The sequence below is a fragment of the Theropithecus gelada genome, chromosome 11 (assembly GCF_003255815.1).
Source record: "Theropithecus gelada isolate Dixy chromosome 11, Tgel_1.0, whole genome shotgun sequence".
Classification (NCBI taxonomy): Eukaryota; Metazoa; Chordata; class Mammalia; order Primates; family Cercopithecidae; genus Theropithecus; species Theropithecus gelada.
In genome coordinates, this window is record NC_037679.1 from 76382697 (window position 1) to 76398667 (window position 15971).

At 46.5% G+C, this 15971-nt stretch overlaps 1 protein-coding gene across 1 annotated transcript in view; it reads right to left on the bottom strand.

Annotated features, from left to right (window-relative positions):
• NOS1 (nitric oxide synthase 1) overlaps positions 1 to 15971 on the bottom strand; it is a 145799-nt gene that overhangs the window by 72265 nt on the left and 57563 nt on the right. Inside the window, exons 4-5 of the mRNA XM_025402120.1 lie at positions 3087 to 3215; positions 883 to 1028 (exon numbers count right to left, since the gene is read on the bottom strand). Coding sequence (XP_025257905.1) covers positions 883 to 1028; positions 3087 to 3215 — 275 coding nt within the window. The remainder of the gene's footprint in view (positions 1 to 882; positions 1029 to 3086; positions 3216 to 15971) is intronic.

The window sequence follows — 15971 nt, forward strand, 5'->3', positions numbered from 1 at the left end:
ATACATCAATAAAAAAATTCATATAAATGGTGCTATACTGGATGTATCCTTTTATAATTTATCCTTTCTTTTGCTCAAAGTTAGCTATGAACTGCAGTTCCATTAACATGCAGAGCACTGATCCCTTTGATTTTTATGGTTGTATAGTATTCTATCACTGGAATATACCACAACTTACCCATTCTCCTGTTGATGGCATTTATGTGGTTTCTTTTTCTTTTCTTTTTCTTTTTCTTTTTTTTTTTTTTTTTGAGATGGAGTTTCACTCTATTCACCCAGGCTGGAGTGCAGTGGTGTGATTTTGGCTCATTGCAACCTCCATCTCCTGGGTTCAAGCGATTCTCATGACTCAGCCTCCCAAGTAGCTAGGATTATAACTGTGCACCACCATGCCCTGCTAATTTTTGGATTTTTAGTAGAGGTAAGGTTTCACCATGTTGGCCAGGCTGGTCTTGAATTCTTGGGCTCAAGCAATCTGCCGCCTTGGTCTCCCAAAGCGCTGGGATTACAGGCGTGAGCCACTGTGCCTGGTATCTTGTTGGATCTTTAATGTTAATTTTTTCCTGCTACAAACAATGTTTCAGTGAACATTCTTACTGATGGTTTCTTGTGAACAGGTGTGAGATTTTCTCTAGGGTATGTATCTAGGCATGGAATTGCTTGAAATTTTTCAAATTATAAGCAGCCCTTTGCAGGTGAAACAAAAGCACTTCTGGGGAACAGATGTGACCTGTGGGTAGCCAGTTTTAAGCCTCTGTGTATGGCAGAGGCCTTGTGCTTTGGCCTTGTGCTTTGGCCTTGGTTTGCAAAGTTGGGGCTGACATCTTTGTCTCCAGCATTCGATAACTTACCTTGGGCTCCCCAGAATTGACATACACTTGCCTTTTAATTGATGAATAGTATTGATCAATAAACTCTTTGGCGAGAGGGAAGAGCTGTTCTTTTGTGCGGACATCTTCAGGCCTCCGTATATGCTGAGAAGGAAGCATGATGGAGCCCATGCAGATGTACTCAGTGCATCCCGTTTCCTGGAAGATCAAGAGATTTGGGCTATTGCTTGGTTTTACCCAAGAGTGGCAGGTGTTAGGCTGTGGGCTTGGATCTCATATTCATGGTTGAATTTACCTGGCCCTTAATTCCCAGAGGCAATTTCTCAAGTACCAGCTTCAAATCCTTGCTGGATATGGTCATAGCCATGTTAAGGAACACTAAGTAGCATTTTCAGGTTCCTAAAGTATTTGCTCTACTCATCTTGGAAACAGAAGCTTTTTGACTAGGAATCAGAATCACTGGTACTAAAATCTGAAATATTTTTAGATTTTGCATGATGATCAAAGAGGAACTAATACAGTGGCTACAGTAACTCATTTGAATGCATCTATGATAGATTGATTGCAAAATAGGGCCCTAATTTTTCCCCTCCCTGTATTCACATCCTTTGTGATGTGGCTTTACAGCAATTCTCCATGAAGAAGTGGAGCCTATCCCTTAACCTCTTGACTCTGGGCTGGTTTGACCCTTAGGATGTGGCAGAAATGACCCTGTGACAATTCTGAGTCTAGGCCTCAAGAGTTCTTGCATGTTTCTGCTCATCCTCTTAGAATCCTGCAACTACATGTGAACAAGCCCAAGCCAGCTTGCTGGAAGAGGAGAGACCACATGGAACAGGGCTGAGTTATCTCAGCCAGGACCATCCTAGACCACCCTGACCTTAGTTGACCCCTCAGACGTACCTACAGATGTACGAGAAAGCCTCACCAAAATCAACAGAGTCTGGACCAGATCACTAAACCACCCAGCCAATCCGTAGACTTTTGAAAAATTATACATAGTTTTAATAGTTGTTTTCACCCAATAAGTTTCAGGGCAATTTGTTACATTGTAATAGCTTGCAGATACCATTCCTCCAAGAGGCCCAGGTTCAACAAAAATTTAAAACAATATAGCGGTTTGTTGACTATTAAAAATATGAAATAAAAATATTGAGGACACACTGTGAAATCAAGGAAGGGTTTGTTCAATACTCCACCAGTGGTCAGACTATGAGAGACAGAGAGGGTATTCACAAACAGCAACTCTTCTTAGATTCTTTTGCATACCGGGTTCACAAATAAAAAGCATTTACGTAAGAGAGTGAGAATTCACCAGTGGTTCTCAAACAGGGGTGAATTTCTTACCCAGGGGATGTTAGGTAATGTCTTGGAGACTGCAAGTGTTGAAGAAGGAAGAAAGAAACATGAAAAGTGGCTTAACAATCAGAGACAGGTTTATTTTAAAGAATAAACCTTAGAGGGGCTTCTGGCTGAGTTAGGTTAGGAGCACTCTTTTTTCTTTCTTTAAGTTCCAGGATACATGTGCAGGTTTGTTACATAGGTATACATGTGCCATGGTGGGCACTTAACAACCCATCATCTAGGTTTTAAGCCCTGTATACATTAGGTGTTTGTCTTAATGAGGAGCACTCTTTTCTACAGACTAAGAGTATTTAAGGGTTTAGGGTGATAGAGTTTATCACAAGCTTGAAATGTTTCTGTGTCTCTTTGTCTGCTTATCTGGGAGGGAGAATTTTTGTGTCTGTTCCCATACATTTTCCTGCAGCTGCAGGCATATCCCCCAAGTCTGCTTTTAGCTTCCCTATCTTAGTGCATCTAAAGGGAAAGGAATATGCTATTAAGGCCCACTGTTTTACTGGAGCCTATTATATGAGTGTGAAGTTTGGTGGTTACCCAAGAGACTTTTTCCCCTCCCTCTGTGTCTGAGTTGTCTTATCTGTGTTTTACTGTCTGCCTTTTCTGGCTGCTTGTTGTTAGAAGGGAGGTGATTTCCTTGAAATGCATGAGGTTAGAAAGGGAGCTGGAACTTAAAATGGCAGTGTTTGTCCAAGAGGGCGGTGCTTCTGCTGTCAGAGACATTTTTGGTTGTCACAACCTGGAAGGGGATGTACTAACATCTAGGGAGTAAGGGTCAGGGGTGGTGCTCAACACCCTTCAACAGAGGACAGCCCCCACAACAAAGACTTATCCGACTCCAAATGTGGACAGTGATGCAGCTGCACCCCCTTGTCTATACCCCGCTGGGGTACTCACCAATGTGCTGTTAAGGTGGAGGGTGTCAGTGAGAACCACGTCAGTCTCCCAGTTCTTGACTTTGAGGAAGCGTGGACACTTGGAGGGGCTGCCATTCTTTGTGGGGGACTGTTTTCCTGAGGCAGGGGGCTGAAGGAGAGAATGAAGGTGGAAGATGAGGCAGGGCCTTGAGTGGACTGTAACATTGTCTCCACGGAGGCTGGGAGAGCCATTGTTCTTCCTGGGATCTGCCTTGAGTCACCAATTGTCTATATCCAGAGTAAGATCCAGCCCTCCCTGGTTGACATGTACAAGGTTCCTGGGAACCTGATTTCCCCACTTACGTGGAAAGAAACACCATGGAAGAGCCTCTTGGGTTCTGCTCTGGGGAGAGGGATCAGGAACTCAAAGGTGGTCTCTCTGGTTCAATAGGGTCTGACACACTGAGTAAGGACTCGGTGAACATTTGTTGAATGAACACATGACTGAAAGGACACCATCAGCCTCTTTGAATGATAATAGCCCCTAGCACCGGGGAATCAAACCTAAAGCTGGGTCGATTTACTTGGATTTCTAGGCCTTTCTGTGACAGTCCAAACTCACCATTTCTGGCAAGGACTGAGAAAACAAAGATTTAAACTGAAAAATTTTGGGCCAGGCACAGTGGCTCACACCTGTAATCCTGGCACTTTGGGAGCCTGAGGCGGGCGGATCACTTGAGATCAGAAATTTGAGATCAGCCTGGCCAACTTGGTGAAACCTCGTCTCTATTAAAAAATACAAAAATTAGCCGGGCGTGGTAGCGCATGCCTGTAATCTCAGCTACTTGGGAGGCTGAGGCGAGGCAGGAGAATCGCTTGAATCTGGGAGGCAGAGGTTGCAGTGAGCCAAGATCACACCACTGCACTCCAGCCTGGGAGACAGAATAAGACGCCATCTCAGAAAAATAATAATGAAATAAAATAAAATAAAATAAATTGAAAAAATTTGAGGCAAAGAATATTGCCCCCAAATTTCTGGTTTCTGACTTTTAAAACTTCCAGGCTCATTCCTGCCTCCGGGACTTTGCACTTACCGTCCCCTCTGTCTTGAACACCTACATGGAAAGAAGCCATGGAAGAGCCTGTTTATGGGGAACTTTAGTCCCCCATTTGTCTTCACTCTGCAAACAATTTGACCAGCAGGTGAGTGGGGATAAGTCTCAGGCTGACCAGTGTTGGCCCATTCATTTTAGACCTCACTGATAAGGATTACATCTGTCTTTTTTTTTTTTTTTTTGAGACAGGGTCTCGCTCTGTCACACAGGCTGGAGTACAGTGGTGCAATCATAGCTCACTGTAGACTTGACTTCCTAGGCTCAAGTGATCCTCCCACCTCACCCTCCCAAGTAGCTGGGACTACAGGTGCATGCCACCATGCCCAGCTATTTTTTTGTATTTTTTGTAGATACAGGGGTCTTACTATGTTGCCCAGGCTGGTCTTGAACTCCTAGACTCAAGTAATCCTCCTGCCTCAGCCTCCCAAAGTGTTGGGATTACAGGTGTGAGCCATCGCACCTGGCCTAGGATCACATCTGTCTTGGATGCTCCTGGGTTATTGTCTACCTGCCTGGGCACAGGCACACACATGCATCAGGCAAGCATTGGTCACTTAGTAACTCTAAGGGAGGGGCAGCAGGCGCACCCTGATGCGAAAGCCAAGCAAGGTCAGGGAGAAGATGAGCCAATGTTAAGTGACACTCATGCAAAGAGTATATCAGTGCACAGTGACCTTAAGGCAGGGTATTCATACATTCAACTAGTATTTATTGAGCACCTATTATAATACATGCTCAATAAATAGGCACTGGGGATTCAGCAGTGAAGAAGACAGACAGGGACCTTGCTCTCTGAAGTGTTATGTGGTGGAGGTGGAGATAAACAGTAAGTAAACTAACATAGGATCAGCATAATTCCAGGTGATGATAAGAATAGAAAATGGGGAGGTGACTGTAACTAACCGGAGGGGAGAAGGGCAAGTGCAAAGGCACTGATGTGGGAATGAGCTTGTTAAGTTCAAAGGACCAGCAAGGAGGTTGACTGTGGCTGCAGTGTATGCATGAGGGCAAGTGTAAGGAGATAAAATCAGAAAGGAGGCAGGGCACCCATCTCACTGACTTGGAGGAGCTCAGGCTGGTGAAGGTAGCTGTGAATTATGATTAAAGGTGCTAAGTCCAGGATAGAAGTCACAAAGAACTGCGAAGGACTAATACTGATAACTAACATTAAATGAGCACTTATTATGTGCCAAGCAACAACCTTATTATCTCCATTTTACAGATTAGGAAACTGAGGCACAGAGAGGTTAAGTTGCCCAAGATCGCAGAGCTAATAAGCTGAAGAAAGGAGTCCAATCCAGGCAGTCTGGCTATCAAACCATGTCCTTAACAGCTTGACTATCCTGCCTCTTGGCCATTAGGAATAATTCATTCATTTAACACGTTTATTGAGTAGTTCCTATGTGCCAGGTCAGGCAGCAGAGACCAAGACCATAGGACAAACTAGATGGATGTGAGCTCCCACGGACTCACAGTCCTGTAGGAGGTGATAAAAACTGAATGAGCCATGGCAATCGATTTAGCACAATGGATGCCATTACATGGGACCTTGGCAGCACAGGGGAGGTGGGAGCGCATAGAAGAGACATCTAACTTCTAGATTAAGACCAAAAGATGAGTACGTCCTAGACAGGCAAAGAAGAGGAAGCAAGGTCTTACAAGCAGAGAGAACAGATCATGCAAAGATCCTAAGTTAAGAGAACTATCATGGCCACCTTCGCAGCCAGTGGAATAAGAGTCCTGTGTTGAAGTGTTCATGGCACCATGTTGGAGCCTGGGGAACAGGAGGTGGGGGAAGGGTGGGCCACTGTTAAAGATGGCTCCGGAAGAGTGCAGGCTGTGGCAGCACAGGGAACCCGCGGAAGGTGACAGGATTCATAATCTTCCTCGTCTCCCCGCCCTGGCCAGATCTGGTCCTCCTCAGTGCTGGGTGCTACCAACCATCTGTGCTGGACACGCCACAGGTGGGAGCTATCTTAGTCATCAGCCTCTTCTCTATCTCCCACACCCAACTCATCACTGGTGATCACCCATCTTAGCTTTTTAACTAGCTCTAGAATCCATTCACTCCTCTCCCCTTCCACTGGCCAGCGCCCTGACCAAGTCATCTCTTACTTGGATGATCAGTCACCCCCTAAATGTTAGCCATTATTTATTATTATAAATGTTATTATTATGTGACCACTAGCCCAACTTATAGTATTAGAAGTATTAGTATTACTAGTAGTACTGCAATGCTTCTGCAAGCATTATTACTTGTATTACTTGTATTATTACTACTTGTATTATTACTTGTATTACTATTATTACTTATATTACCTATATTATTACTTGTATTATTATTACTATTATTACTTCTGCAAGTATTATTACTACACTACCACACTCGGAGCATGATAAAGGTTTGGATGAGTTCTTCCCTTTGTTTCTCATTGATAGTCTCTGTCTCAGTTATTGTGCCCATGTTTCCTTAGCAATCTGCATACAAACAACCCCGCTTTGTTCAAAGGCCTGACCAGGCACCCTAAACACTTCTTTAGGATCCTGTCTCCCCTCCTGTCTCTTCCAGGAGGAGTTTTGGAGGTGATGAAAGTCACATCTGGGCAGGGCTTTGTAGTAAACACATTCCTCTGATCATGCCGACAACCTGTATCATTGAGGAAAAAAAAATCCTACCTTGCGCAGAGGAAGGCACCCCAGCCATTCTCCCTACACACCCGGTTTCAGATGTGGTGATGACATCGGGTCTGGGCCCAGGACTCAGAGGGTGGGGGGCCAGGCATGAGGAGGAGGAGCAGGGTGCGGCCTGTGGGCAGCAGCCGACAGTCTTCATCGCCAGGGAGTGGGAGGAACGAGATAACAGGACTAATAAAAGAGGCCATCTGTGGAGGTCCCAGATGTGTGAGGGGTGGTTGTTAAGAGTCAAGTAGTTGGCTGCCCGAGTGTGAGCCGTGCCCCCCTCCACCCTGGGTTTCACTGGATTGCACACTTGAAACCAGGCATTAGGAGGCTTCTGGCAGGGCTGTTGTACTTGGCGCTTTGATGTTTTAATTAGCCAGCAGCAATATTAGATGACTCAGGAAGGGAGAAACGGGGAGATTAATATAGCAGTCAGGGGCCCTGCATGCAGGATGCAAATGACTTTTCTGAGTGGGCACCAAAGTTCTCCTGGTCAAAATGCAGATTAGCAGCACTTGCGAGTTATTACGGTGGGCACAGGGCACATGTGGGCTTTGGACTGTGGCTACATACATCCTTTTCTGGCTTTATATCTGCGGTGGGGACAATGGAAGCTTTTAAGTGGGAGGAGACATGGCTCGCTCTTTGTGGACCCCGGGACACCTGCCCCTAAGTGTGCAAAGGAGGCCATGAGCTCATGGGCATTTTCATAGCCTTGTCAACACCTCTTTGCCTAGGAAACTTGCAGAGGTCCTGAAGGAATGAAAGGAAATGGTCCTGCAGCCAGGCTCAAAAGGAGGCAGGGAGGTGCAGTCATGTCAGCCTGGGCTCTGGAGCTGAGAACGCCACTTCCAAGGTCTGCTGAAGCTCTGATTCCTTTTCCCCCTCTCTCTTTTCCTCCCTTCTTTCTCCCTTTCAACAAGTGCATATTGAGCACCTACTGTATTTTGGGGACAAGTATTCTAGGACTCAGCAGCCGTTGAATGACTCTCATTCCACAACTGGGAAAAGCATCTTACAGCTGCTTCTTCTAAAGCAGAGATGCGCAGACGGCGTGGCCCACTGTCTGTTTTTGTACAGCTCCTGAGCTAAGAAGGATTTTTTTCCATTTTTGGATTATTGAATGCAAAAATCAAAAGGAGAATATTTTGTGACACACGAGAGTTATATGATGTTCAAATGTTAGTGTCCATAAATAAAGTTTCATTGGGGCTCATTTGTGTCCATATAGCGTGTGGCAGCTTTGACACAACAATGTCAGAGCTGGCTAGTAGTTTTGATGGAGTCCAATGCCATGTGGCCCACAAAGCCAAAAATATTTATCTTGTCCTTTAGAGAAGAGGTTTGTAGACTCCTGATCTAAAGGGTTGAATTCCAGTGGCTGACCCCGACCACTGAGTTTGCTCAAATGCCGGCATGTTAGAAAACTTTCCTGAGCCTTTTTTTTTTTTTTTTTTTTTTTTTGAGATGGAGTCTCACTCTGTCACCCAGGCTGAAGTGCATTGGTGTGATCTTGGTTCACTGCAACCTCCATCTCCTAGGTTAAGTGATTCTCCTGCCTCAGCCTCCTGAGTAACTGGGATTACAGGCATGTGCCACCAGGCCTGGTTAATTTTTTTTTTTTTTTTTTTTAAGTAGAGATGAGGTTTCACCATGTTGGCCAGGCTGGTCTTGAACTCCTGACCTCAGGTGATCTGCCCACCTCAGCCTCCCAAAGTGCTAGGATTGCATGTGTGAGCCACTGTGCCGGCTGTGATCATTCTTTAAAGCAGTGTCACCTCCTTGACATTCTCTGCCCCCAATCACCCTTACCATGCTTTGTTTTCCCCCTAGCACTTAACACTACCTGTGGTCATCATGAGCATATATGTACCTGGACATGTATGTGCATATCTACATTTATATATCTGGTAGATATAGATTTACATATACCTATTTAGGCATTTATATAATACTTGTTTTCTGCCTACCCACTGTTCAGTTTGTTCTATCCCTGGAATAGTGCCCAGCACACGGTACATGTTCAATAAACATATGAGATCTGCATGAGACTGCATTCTGTCCTTCCTCCAAATTTATTTGAAGCCTGTGATAGTTAATATTGTCAACTTGATTGAAGAATGCAAAGTATTGTCCCTGGGTGTGTCCGTGAGGGTGTTGTCAAAGGACACTAACATTTGAGTCAGTGGACTGGGAAAGGCAGACCCACCCTCAATCTGGGTAGGTACAATCTAAGTAGCTGCCAGTGTAGCCAGAAGAATAAAAGCACCAGAAGAATGTAAAAAGACCAGACTGGCTTAGCCTCTGAGCCTACATCTTTCTCCTGTGCTGGATGCTTCCTGCCCTTGAACATCGGACTCCAAGTTCTTTTAGCTTTGGGACTCAGGCTGGCTTCCTGGCTCCTCAGCTTGTAGATAGCCTATTGTGGGACCTCACCTTGTGATTGTGTGAGTCAACACTCCTTAATAAACTCCCCTTTATATATACATCTATCCTATTCATTCTGTCCCTCTAGAGAACCGTGACTAATACAAAGCCCTAACCCCATCCCCCACCTCCATGTGATTTTGTTGGGAGATAGAACTTTTAGGAGATAATGAAGGTTAGACAAGGTCATAAGGGTGGGGCCCTAATCTGATAGGATTGGTGGCCTTATATGAAAAGGAAGACAGAGCTCTTTCTCTCTGTCTGCCATATGAGGACACAGAGGAGGCAGATGTCTACAAGCTGACAAGACAGCCCTCACCAGAACCTGACCACGCCGGCACCGTGATCTTGGACTTCCAGCCCCCAGAACTGTGAGCTGTAAATTTCTGTTGTCTAAGCCACCCAGGCAATGGTCCTTTGTGATTATAACCTAAGCAAACTGACACAAGGTCTAAAAAGCTTCAACACTGTAGAGTCCCTTAGAAGCTAAGCCAAGGACGTTGGCCTTGATTTCATAGAGAATCACGAGCCCTGAAGCTGCCTGCCTGAGTGAGTGATCTTATCTCAGCTGGGTTTTAGGGAAGACATGATTGCAAGGATTGCAGGAGGGAGAGGGTCAAGGCAGAGAGACCCATGAGGAGGATGGTGCAATGAGGCCGTGAGTGGCCACAGGGTGGGAATGCAGCTACAGGGGCAGCAGGACTAGAAGCGGGGAACTGAAGGTTGGGGGCTCTGGAAGTGGAACTGAGAGTCTCTGGGTAGGAGAGGATCGGGGCAAAGGATAAAGTCAACATGGATTGGGTAAGTGGAAGGATGGTGGGCTTTTTTTTTTTTTTGAGATGGAGTTTTGCTCTTGTTACCCAGGCTGGAGTGCAATGGCATGATCTCGGCTCACTGAAACCTCCGCCTCCCGGGCTCAAGCGATTCTCCTGCCTCAGCCTCCTGAGTAGCTGGGACTACAGGCATGTTCCACCACACCTGGCTAATTTTTGTATTTTTAGTAGAGACGGGGTTTCTTCATGTTGGTTGGGCTGATCTCGAACTCCTGATCTCAGGTGATCCACCTGCCTTGGCCTCCCAAAGTGCTGGGATTATAGGCGTGAGCCACTGCGCCCGGCTGGATGGTGGGCTTTTTTAGCAGATGTTAGGCAGTAAGAAGCAGGTGTGCTGGGTGGTGGATGGAGGGAGAGTTTTAGGCAAGAAGACAGAAACTCAGCACCAGAACTCAGAACACCTAGAAACAGAGGTCAAGCACCTGCCCTTCCCCAGTAGTGGCTGTCACTGTCACAAGTCTCACAGTGAAACCAGGACTGACAGCTACACCAAGGGAGGCAGGCAGGCACCTCCAAGACATACAGCATCTTAGGAACTATTACGGCAGCAGTCTTCAATCTTTTTGGCACCAGGGACTGGTTTTGTGGAAGACAAATTTTCCATGGGCCAGTGGTCGGGGGCATGGTTTCAGGATGATTCAAGTGCATTACCTTGATTGTGTGCACTGTTTCTATTATTATTATATTATAACACACAATGAAATCATTATACAACTCACCATAATGTAGACTCAGTGGGAGCACTGAGCTTGCTTTCTGCAATTAGATGGTCCCACGTGGGGGTGATGGGAGACAGTGACAGATCATCAGGCATTAGATTCTCATAAGGCGCATGCAGCCTGGATCCCTCATATGCGCAGTTCACAACAGGTTCGAGCTCCTATGAGAATCTAATGCTGCCACTGATCTGACAGGAGGCAGAGCTCAGGCGGTAATGTGAGTGATGCGGGGCAGCCGTAAATACAGATGAAGCTTCACTTGCTCGCCCGCCGCTCACCTCCTGCTGGGCGGTCCAGCTCCTAACAGGCCAGTACTGGTCTGTGGCCTGGGGTTCGGGGACCCCCGTATTATGGGATGAACCGTGTCCTCCCCCCACCCCACCCCCATCAAATTCATATGTTGATGTCCTAAACTGCCTCAGAATGTGACCTTCTTTGGAGTTAGGGCCTTTATAGAGGAAATCAAGTTAAAGATGAGGTCATCAGGGTGGGTCCTGATCCAGGAGGGCTGGTGTCCTTACAGAAAAGAGAAATTTGACGGCAGACATGCTCACAGGGAGAGCGCCATGTGAACACAAAGACGGCCACCTACAAGCCAAGGAGGGAGGACTGGGTCAGCTTCTCCCTCCCAGCCCTCGGAAGGAACCAGCACTGCCAACACCTTGATTTTGTATTTCCGGCCTCCGGAACTGTGAGACAATCCATTCTGCTGTGTAAACCACCCAGTTGGTGGTGTTTTATTACAGCAGCCCTAGTAAACTCATCTAAGAGCTAAGGCCTAAACTTGTACAAAGCAAGTCGCTTCTTATTCTAATGCTATCGGCACCAGTGACAACTCTTCTATTAGAGGCCTGCAGCAACCTGCCCTGTTTGGCTTCTCCTGAAATGAGGGCAGCACACCGGGGCTGAGCTGGGCAGAGGGCCATTCACACCAGGGGCCAGACACCACACACTGCGCCCTTTGCTGCAGCCCTGGGTGGCACCGCACCCACCTGTAGGCACCACCTCTCCCGGGCAGCAAGCGTAACCCGGTTATGAGCTGGGGCAGATCAGGGTCCAGGCCCACAGACTCACAAATCCAGGAGGTACCCACTTATCTGTGCCATTAAAACATTGCTACGTATAGAACTTAACCAAGCGTATTTAGTACTTTGGAATATAATTTCCCATAGTGTATTCAAAGCACTATGTCTAAAGTGATTCATTCCTTAAGATAACAGCATAGAAACTCGACACTGCTTACTCTGCTTCTCTCTCTTCTGTAATTCAACAGTCTGTAGAAGGTGATTAAGAAAGGGGGTGCTTGGGTGTCAGACCCATCCCAGTTAAGGATTCAGGGTGATAGTGGAGACCTCTGGAGGACCAAGGGGCATCAAGGCTGAATTTTTTAAGCTTTCTCCAAATTGCAGTGATATCACAGTACAGCCAGATGCTACTGACAACTTTCAGCTTGGTCCCATTACCAGACCAGAACGTACATATACACCAGGAATTAATCTTAACATCAATCCTGTAATTATCTCATGGCCTGCCCTACGATACTGCATTGTACTGTGTTTGTTTGTTGAAAGCCTTAACTTGCCAAATGCAAATATTGAAAATGCACAAGTTTTGTGTTTATGTTTTGGCCCTTGTATCTTAGAAAATCCTGGGAACCTCAGGAAATGGAAGTAGGCTGGGGCTGTTGACCTGTAAGAGCCTGTTTGGTGGGGGTTGGTTTTGGCAACTGATAGCAATTTACAGAGAGAAAGAAAAATGACTTTGACCCAACTTGCCCTTTTTGGGAAAAGCTTTTCAATATGGGGTGGTGCAGTGAAGGAGCATGCAGAGTGGTGTCACTGATTCAGAACCACAGTGTCGTTGTCAGACCCGGACAACAGTCTGGACAGCCTGCACTGAATATACTCACTCTTAAAACAAACAGTTAGCAAAAATATGTGGAAATTCCAGCAGGGCTGAACCCAAACACCAGTCAATTCACGTACCACTTCCTGGCTCCACCTTGGCTCTGACCACCCAGGACAGCAAGCTTGGTTGCTGGCCTCTTGGCTCAGTGACCTATAAAGACCTAGGAGTCACTGAGCAGGCGATGGCTGGGGTGGAAGGAAGGAAGACGCTTCTGGGATGGAGAGAGACTCTGTTCAGTATATATCCCTAGAAAGCATCTTGGTGGGGGGGTCTGCTGGTTTGAGGGCACCCTGGGAACGGTGGATCACCCCAGGAAGTGGGGCACTGAAGATGCTTTTGGGAAAATCCAACTTGGGTGTCTAGACCAAGGCAAGGGATACCGGACCTGATTGAAGTCGGGGCAAAAATGAGTTGGACTGCAGCTTAGAACTCGGGATTTGGGGCATCCTCCTACAGAGGGTAATTAATCTAAAAATGCAAGAGGTTTCTCAAATGCTTTGAGACAGACTTAGGGAAGGGAGTAACCAAGAAGCACCTTGAGATGTCAGCCTCAAGGGAGCCACGGGACTCTGCCAAAGCCACCCAAGGGAGCTCTGTGGGTAACATCTGTGCACGAGTCTACGAAACCCCAAATATCACAATATGATGACTGCTGTGTGTATCCCCATCTGTAGTTTGTCTTGAAAGTAGAAGTTTTCAGAAGTTGAGGTACATATTAAATGAGAAGAGGGGATGGCTCGGCTGTGAACTGCTCCAGGGCAGTGATCATACTCAATTTCATTTCTTTTTTTTTTTTTTTTTGAGGTGGAGTCTCGCTCTGTCACCCAGGCTGGAGTGTAGTGGCACCATCTCAGCTCACTGCAACCTCCGTCTCCCAGGTTCAAGCGATCCTCCTGCCTCAGCCTGCCAAGTAGCTGGGATTACAAGTGTGTGCCACCATACCCGGCTAATATTTTTTGTATTTTTAGTAGAAACAGGGTTTCACCATGTTGGCCAGGCTGGTCTCAAACTCCCGACCGCAAGTGATCCGCCTCGGCCTCCCAAAGTGCTGGGATTACAGGCATGAGTCACCACACCTGGCCTTCATTTCATTTTGAGTAACATTCAGTAAATGTCTGTTTGGTGCCTGACCTGGGCTAGGCCACTGCACATCCACAGGCTCATTGAATCCTCATGGCAACCCATTCTTCAGATGAGAAAATAGAGGCTGTGAGAGATGACGTGGCTATCCTCAAACTAATGAAAAACAAGCAATATAGCTGGGCTTGGAATCCAGGCTCTCAAAGTTCCGCTCTTTCCACTCAAGGCCCTCCTGCTCTTTTCTCTGTGTTTCCAGAGCTTAGCACCCAGGAGGCATAAATCATATCTGTCCCGTTAATTTCAATGACTGACAAAGATGACAATGTGGTCGTAAAGGGGAAGAGACGCAGCCTTGTCATGACTCAGTGGGTGGTCACTTTGGGCTTTGGGTCACCTGTGGGCCACAAGGGTCTCATCTGTAAAATGGGCACAGTGCTTTCTTGTCCTAACTGCCTCAAATTAGCAATATATTATTTAGTCAGATAAGAACAATAGTAATGACCCCAACATTTGTTGAGCATTTACTCTGTGTCAGGCCCTGTAGCGTGGGCTCAGGGCTCCAAGGCCTGGGTTCAAATCCCATCTCCGTCACTTACTGGTTATGTTGAACAACAAAACCCTCTGTGATTCTCAGTTTCCTCATCTGTAAAATGGAGACAATCACAATATTTCATCGAGTTGAGCTGGGGGTTCAGTGAGACCATGGACCTAAAGTGCTTAGCACAGTACCTGATATTGCTCAATAAATACATTAGGTCCCGTTGTTATGGTTGACATCATTATCTCATATGTTATCTCATTTCATCCTCCCCACAACTTGATGAGCCTATTAGTCCCTATTAGGAAAGGGAGGCTCAGCACAGATGCTGTTAATAATTAGTCATCTGACCAAGGTCACCAGCTAGGCGCTGTACTCCTGGCCTCAATGCTGTGGGCTCATAAGTCCAAGGGTTAAAATGACTACACACTTGCCCCCATGATATTGTTATCACTGTTACTATTTTATTTTTATTTTTTATTTTTTTGAGATAGGGTCTCACTCCGATGCCCAGGCTGGAGTGCAGTGGCATGATCTCAGCTCACTGCAACCTCTGTCTCCTGGGTTCAAGCAACTCTCCTGCCTCAGCCTCCTGAGTAGCTGGGACTACTGGCACACGCCACCACACCCAGCTAATTTTTGTATTTTTAGTAGAGACAGGGTTTCACCATGTTGGCCAGGCTAGTCTTGAACTCCTGATATCAAGTGATCCACCCTCGTTGGCCTCCCAAAGTGTCGGGATTACAGGCGTGAGCCACCGCGCTGGGCCATTATTACTGTTATTTTTATCCTGACATAATGAATCAGGGCTGACTTAGAAGGCTTCCCGGTGAGTGTGCTGGGTTGTCGCCAAGAAGTGGAGCATTTTACTGGTTTGCCTTCATTCAGACCCAGGCTGGCTGGGGCTGGCTGGGGCTGGCTACACCCTTTTGGTTTTCAGCAAGGCCAGCAGTAGCTGGCCAGTTGGTGTCATCCTGGAGACCTTGGATCCCCTAAAGATTGGGAAAGAAATGGCCCGCAAGCCTGTCCCCCACCTTTCTCATAATTTAGAGCCTCTAGAGAAGCTGGGGGGATGCTGTCATTTACCTGGAAACAGGGAAAATCTTCTCAACAGATTTTGACATTTTGAAAGCAGCTAACAAGCCCTGTGTCCCCAGGGGTGAGAAAATGCCATGATCCCAAGGCGGCTGAGCTTGGGGAGTGGGATTTCGATTTAACAGTCATCTCTCTATCTGATCGCCTTTACCAGTCAGAGGCTGGAGGGAGGGGCAAGGGCAGTGGGAAGGACGGAAAAGAGGAGAGAACCGCAAATGGAAATACCACTTCCCCAGGTCTGACCCTGTCCCCACTCGTACCTCATACTAAGGGTTTGATTGACGCTTAATTGGTATCTGAAAATAGATGTTCCGTCCCCAAACAGGGCATGATTCTACCCCTTCTCTCTTAGGAAGGCAAACTAGACAGGCAAGGGAAACAGATGCTTAATACGAAAGGAAGGGAAGAAGGACTTGATTTGAATCCTGAGTTTGTGCAGGGAGGATGGCCCAACAGCAGGTCCTCATGTTATTTATCTAGGGTAGCTTTTTACTTAAGATGATTATTATGATAAGAGCCTTTAGGATGATG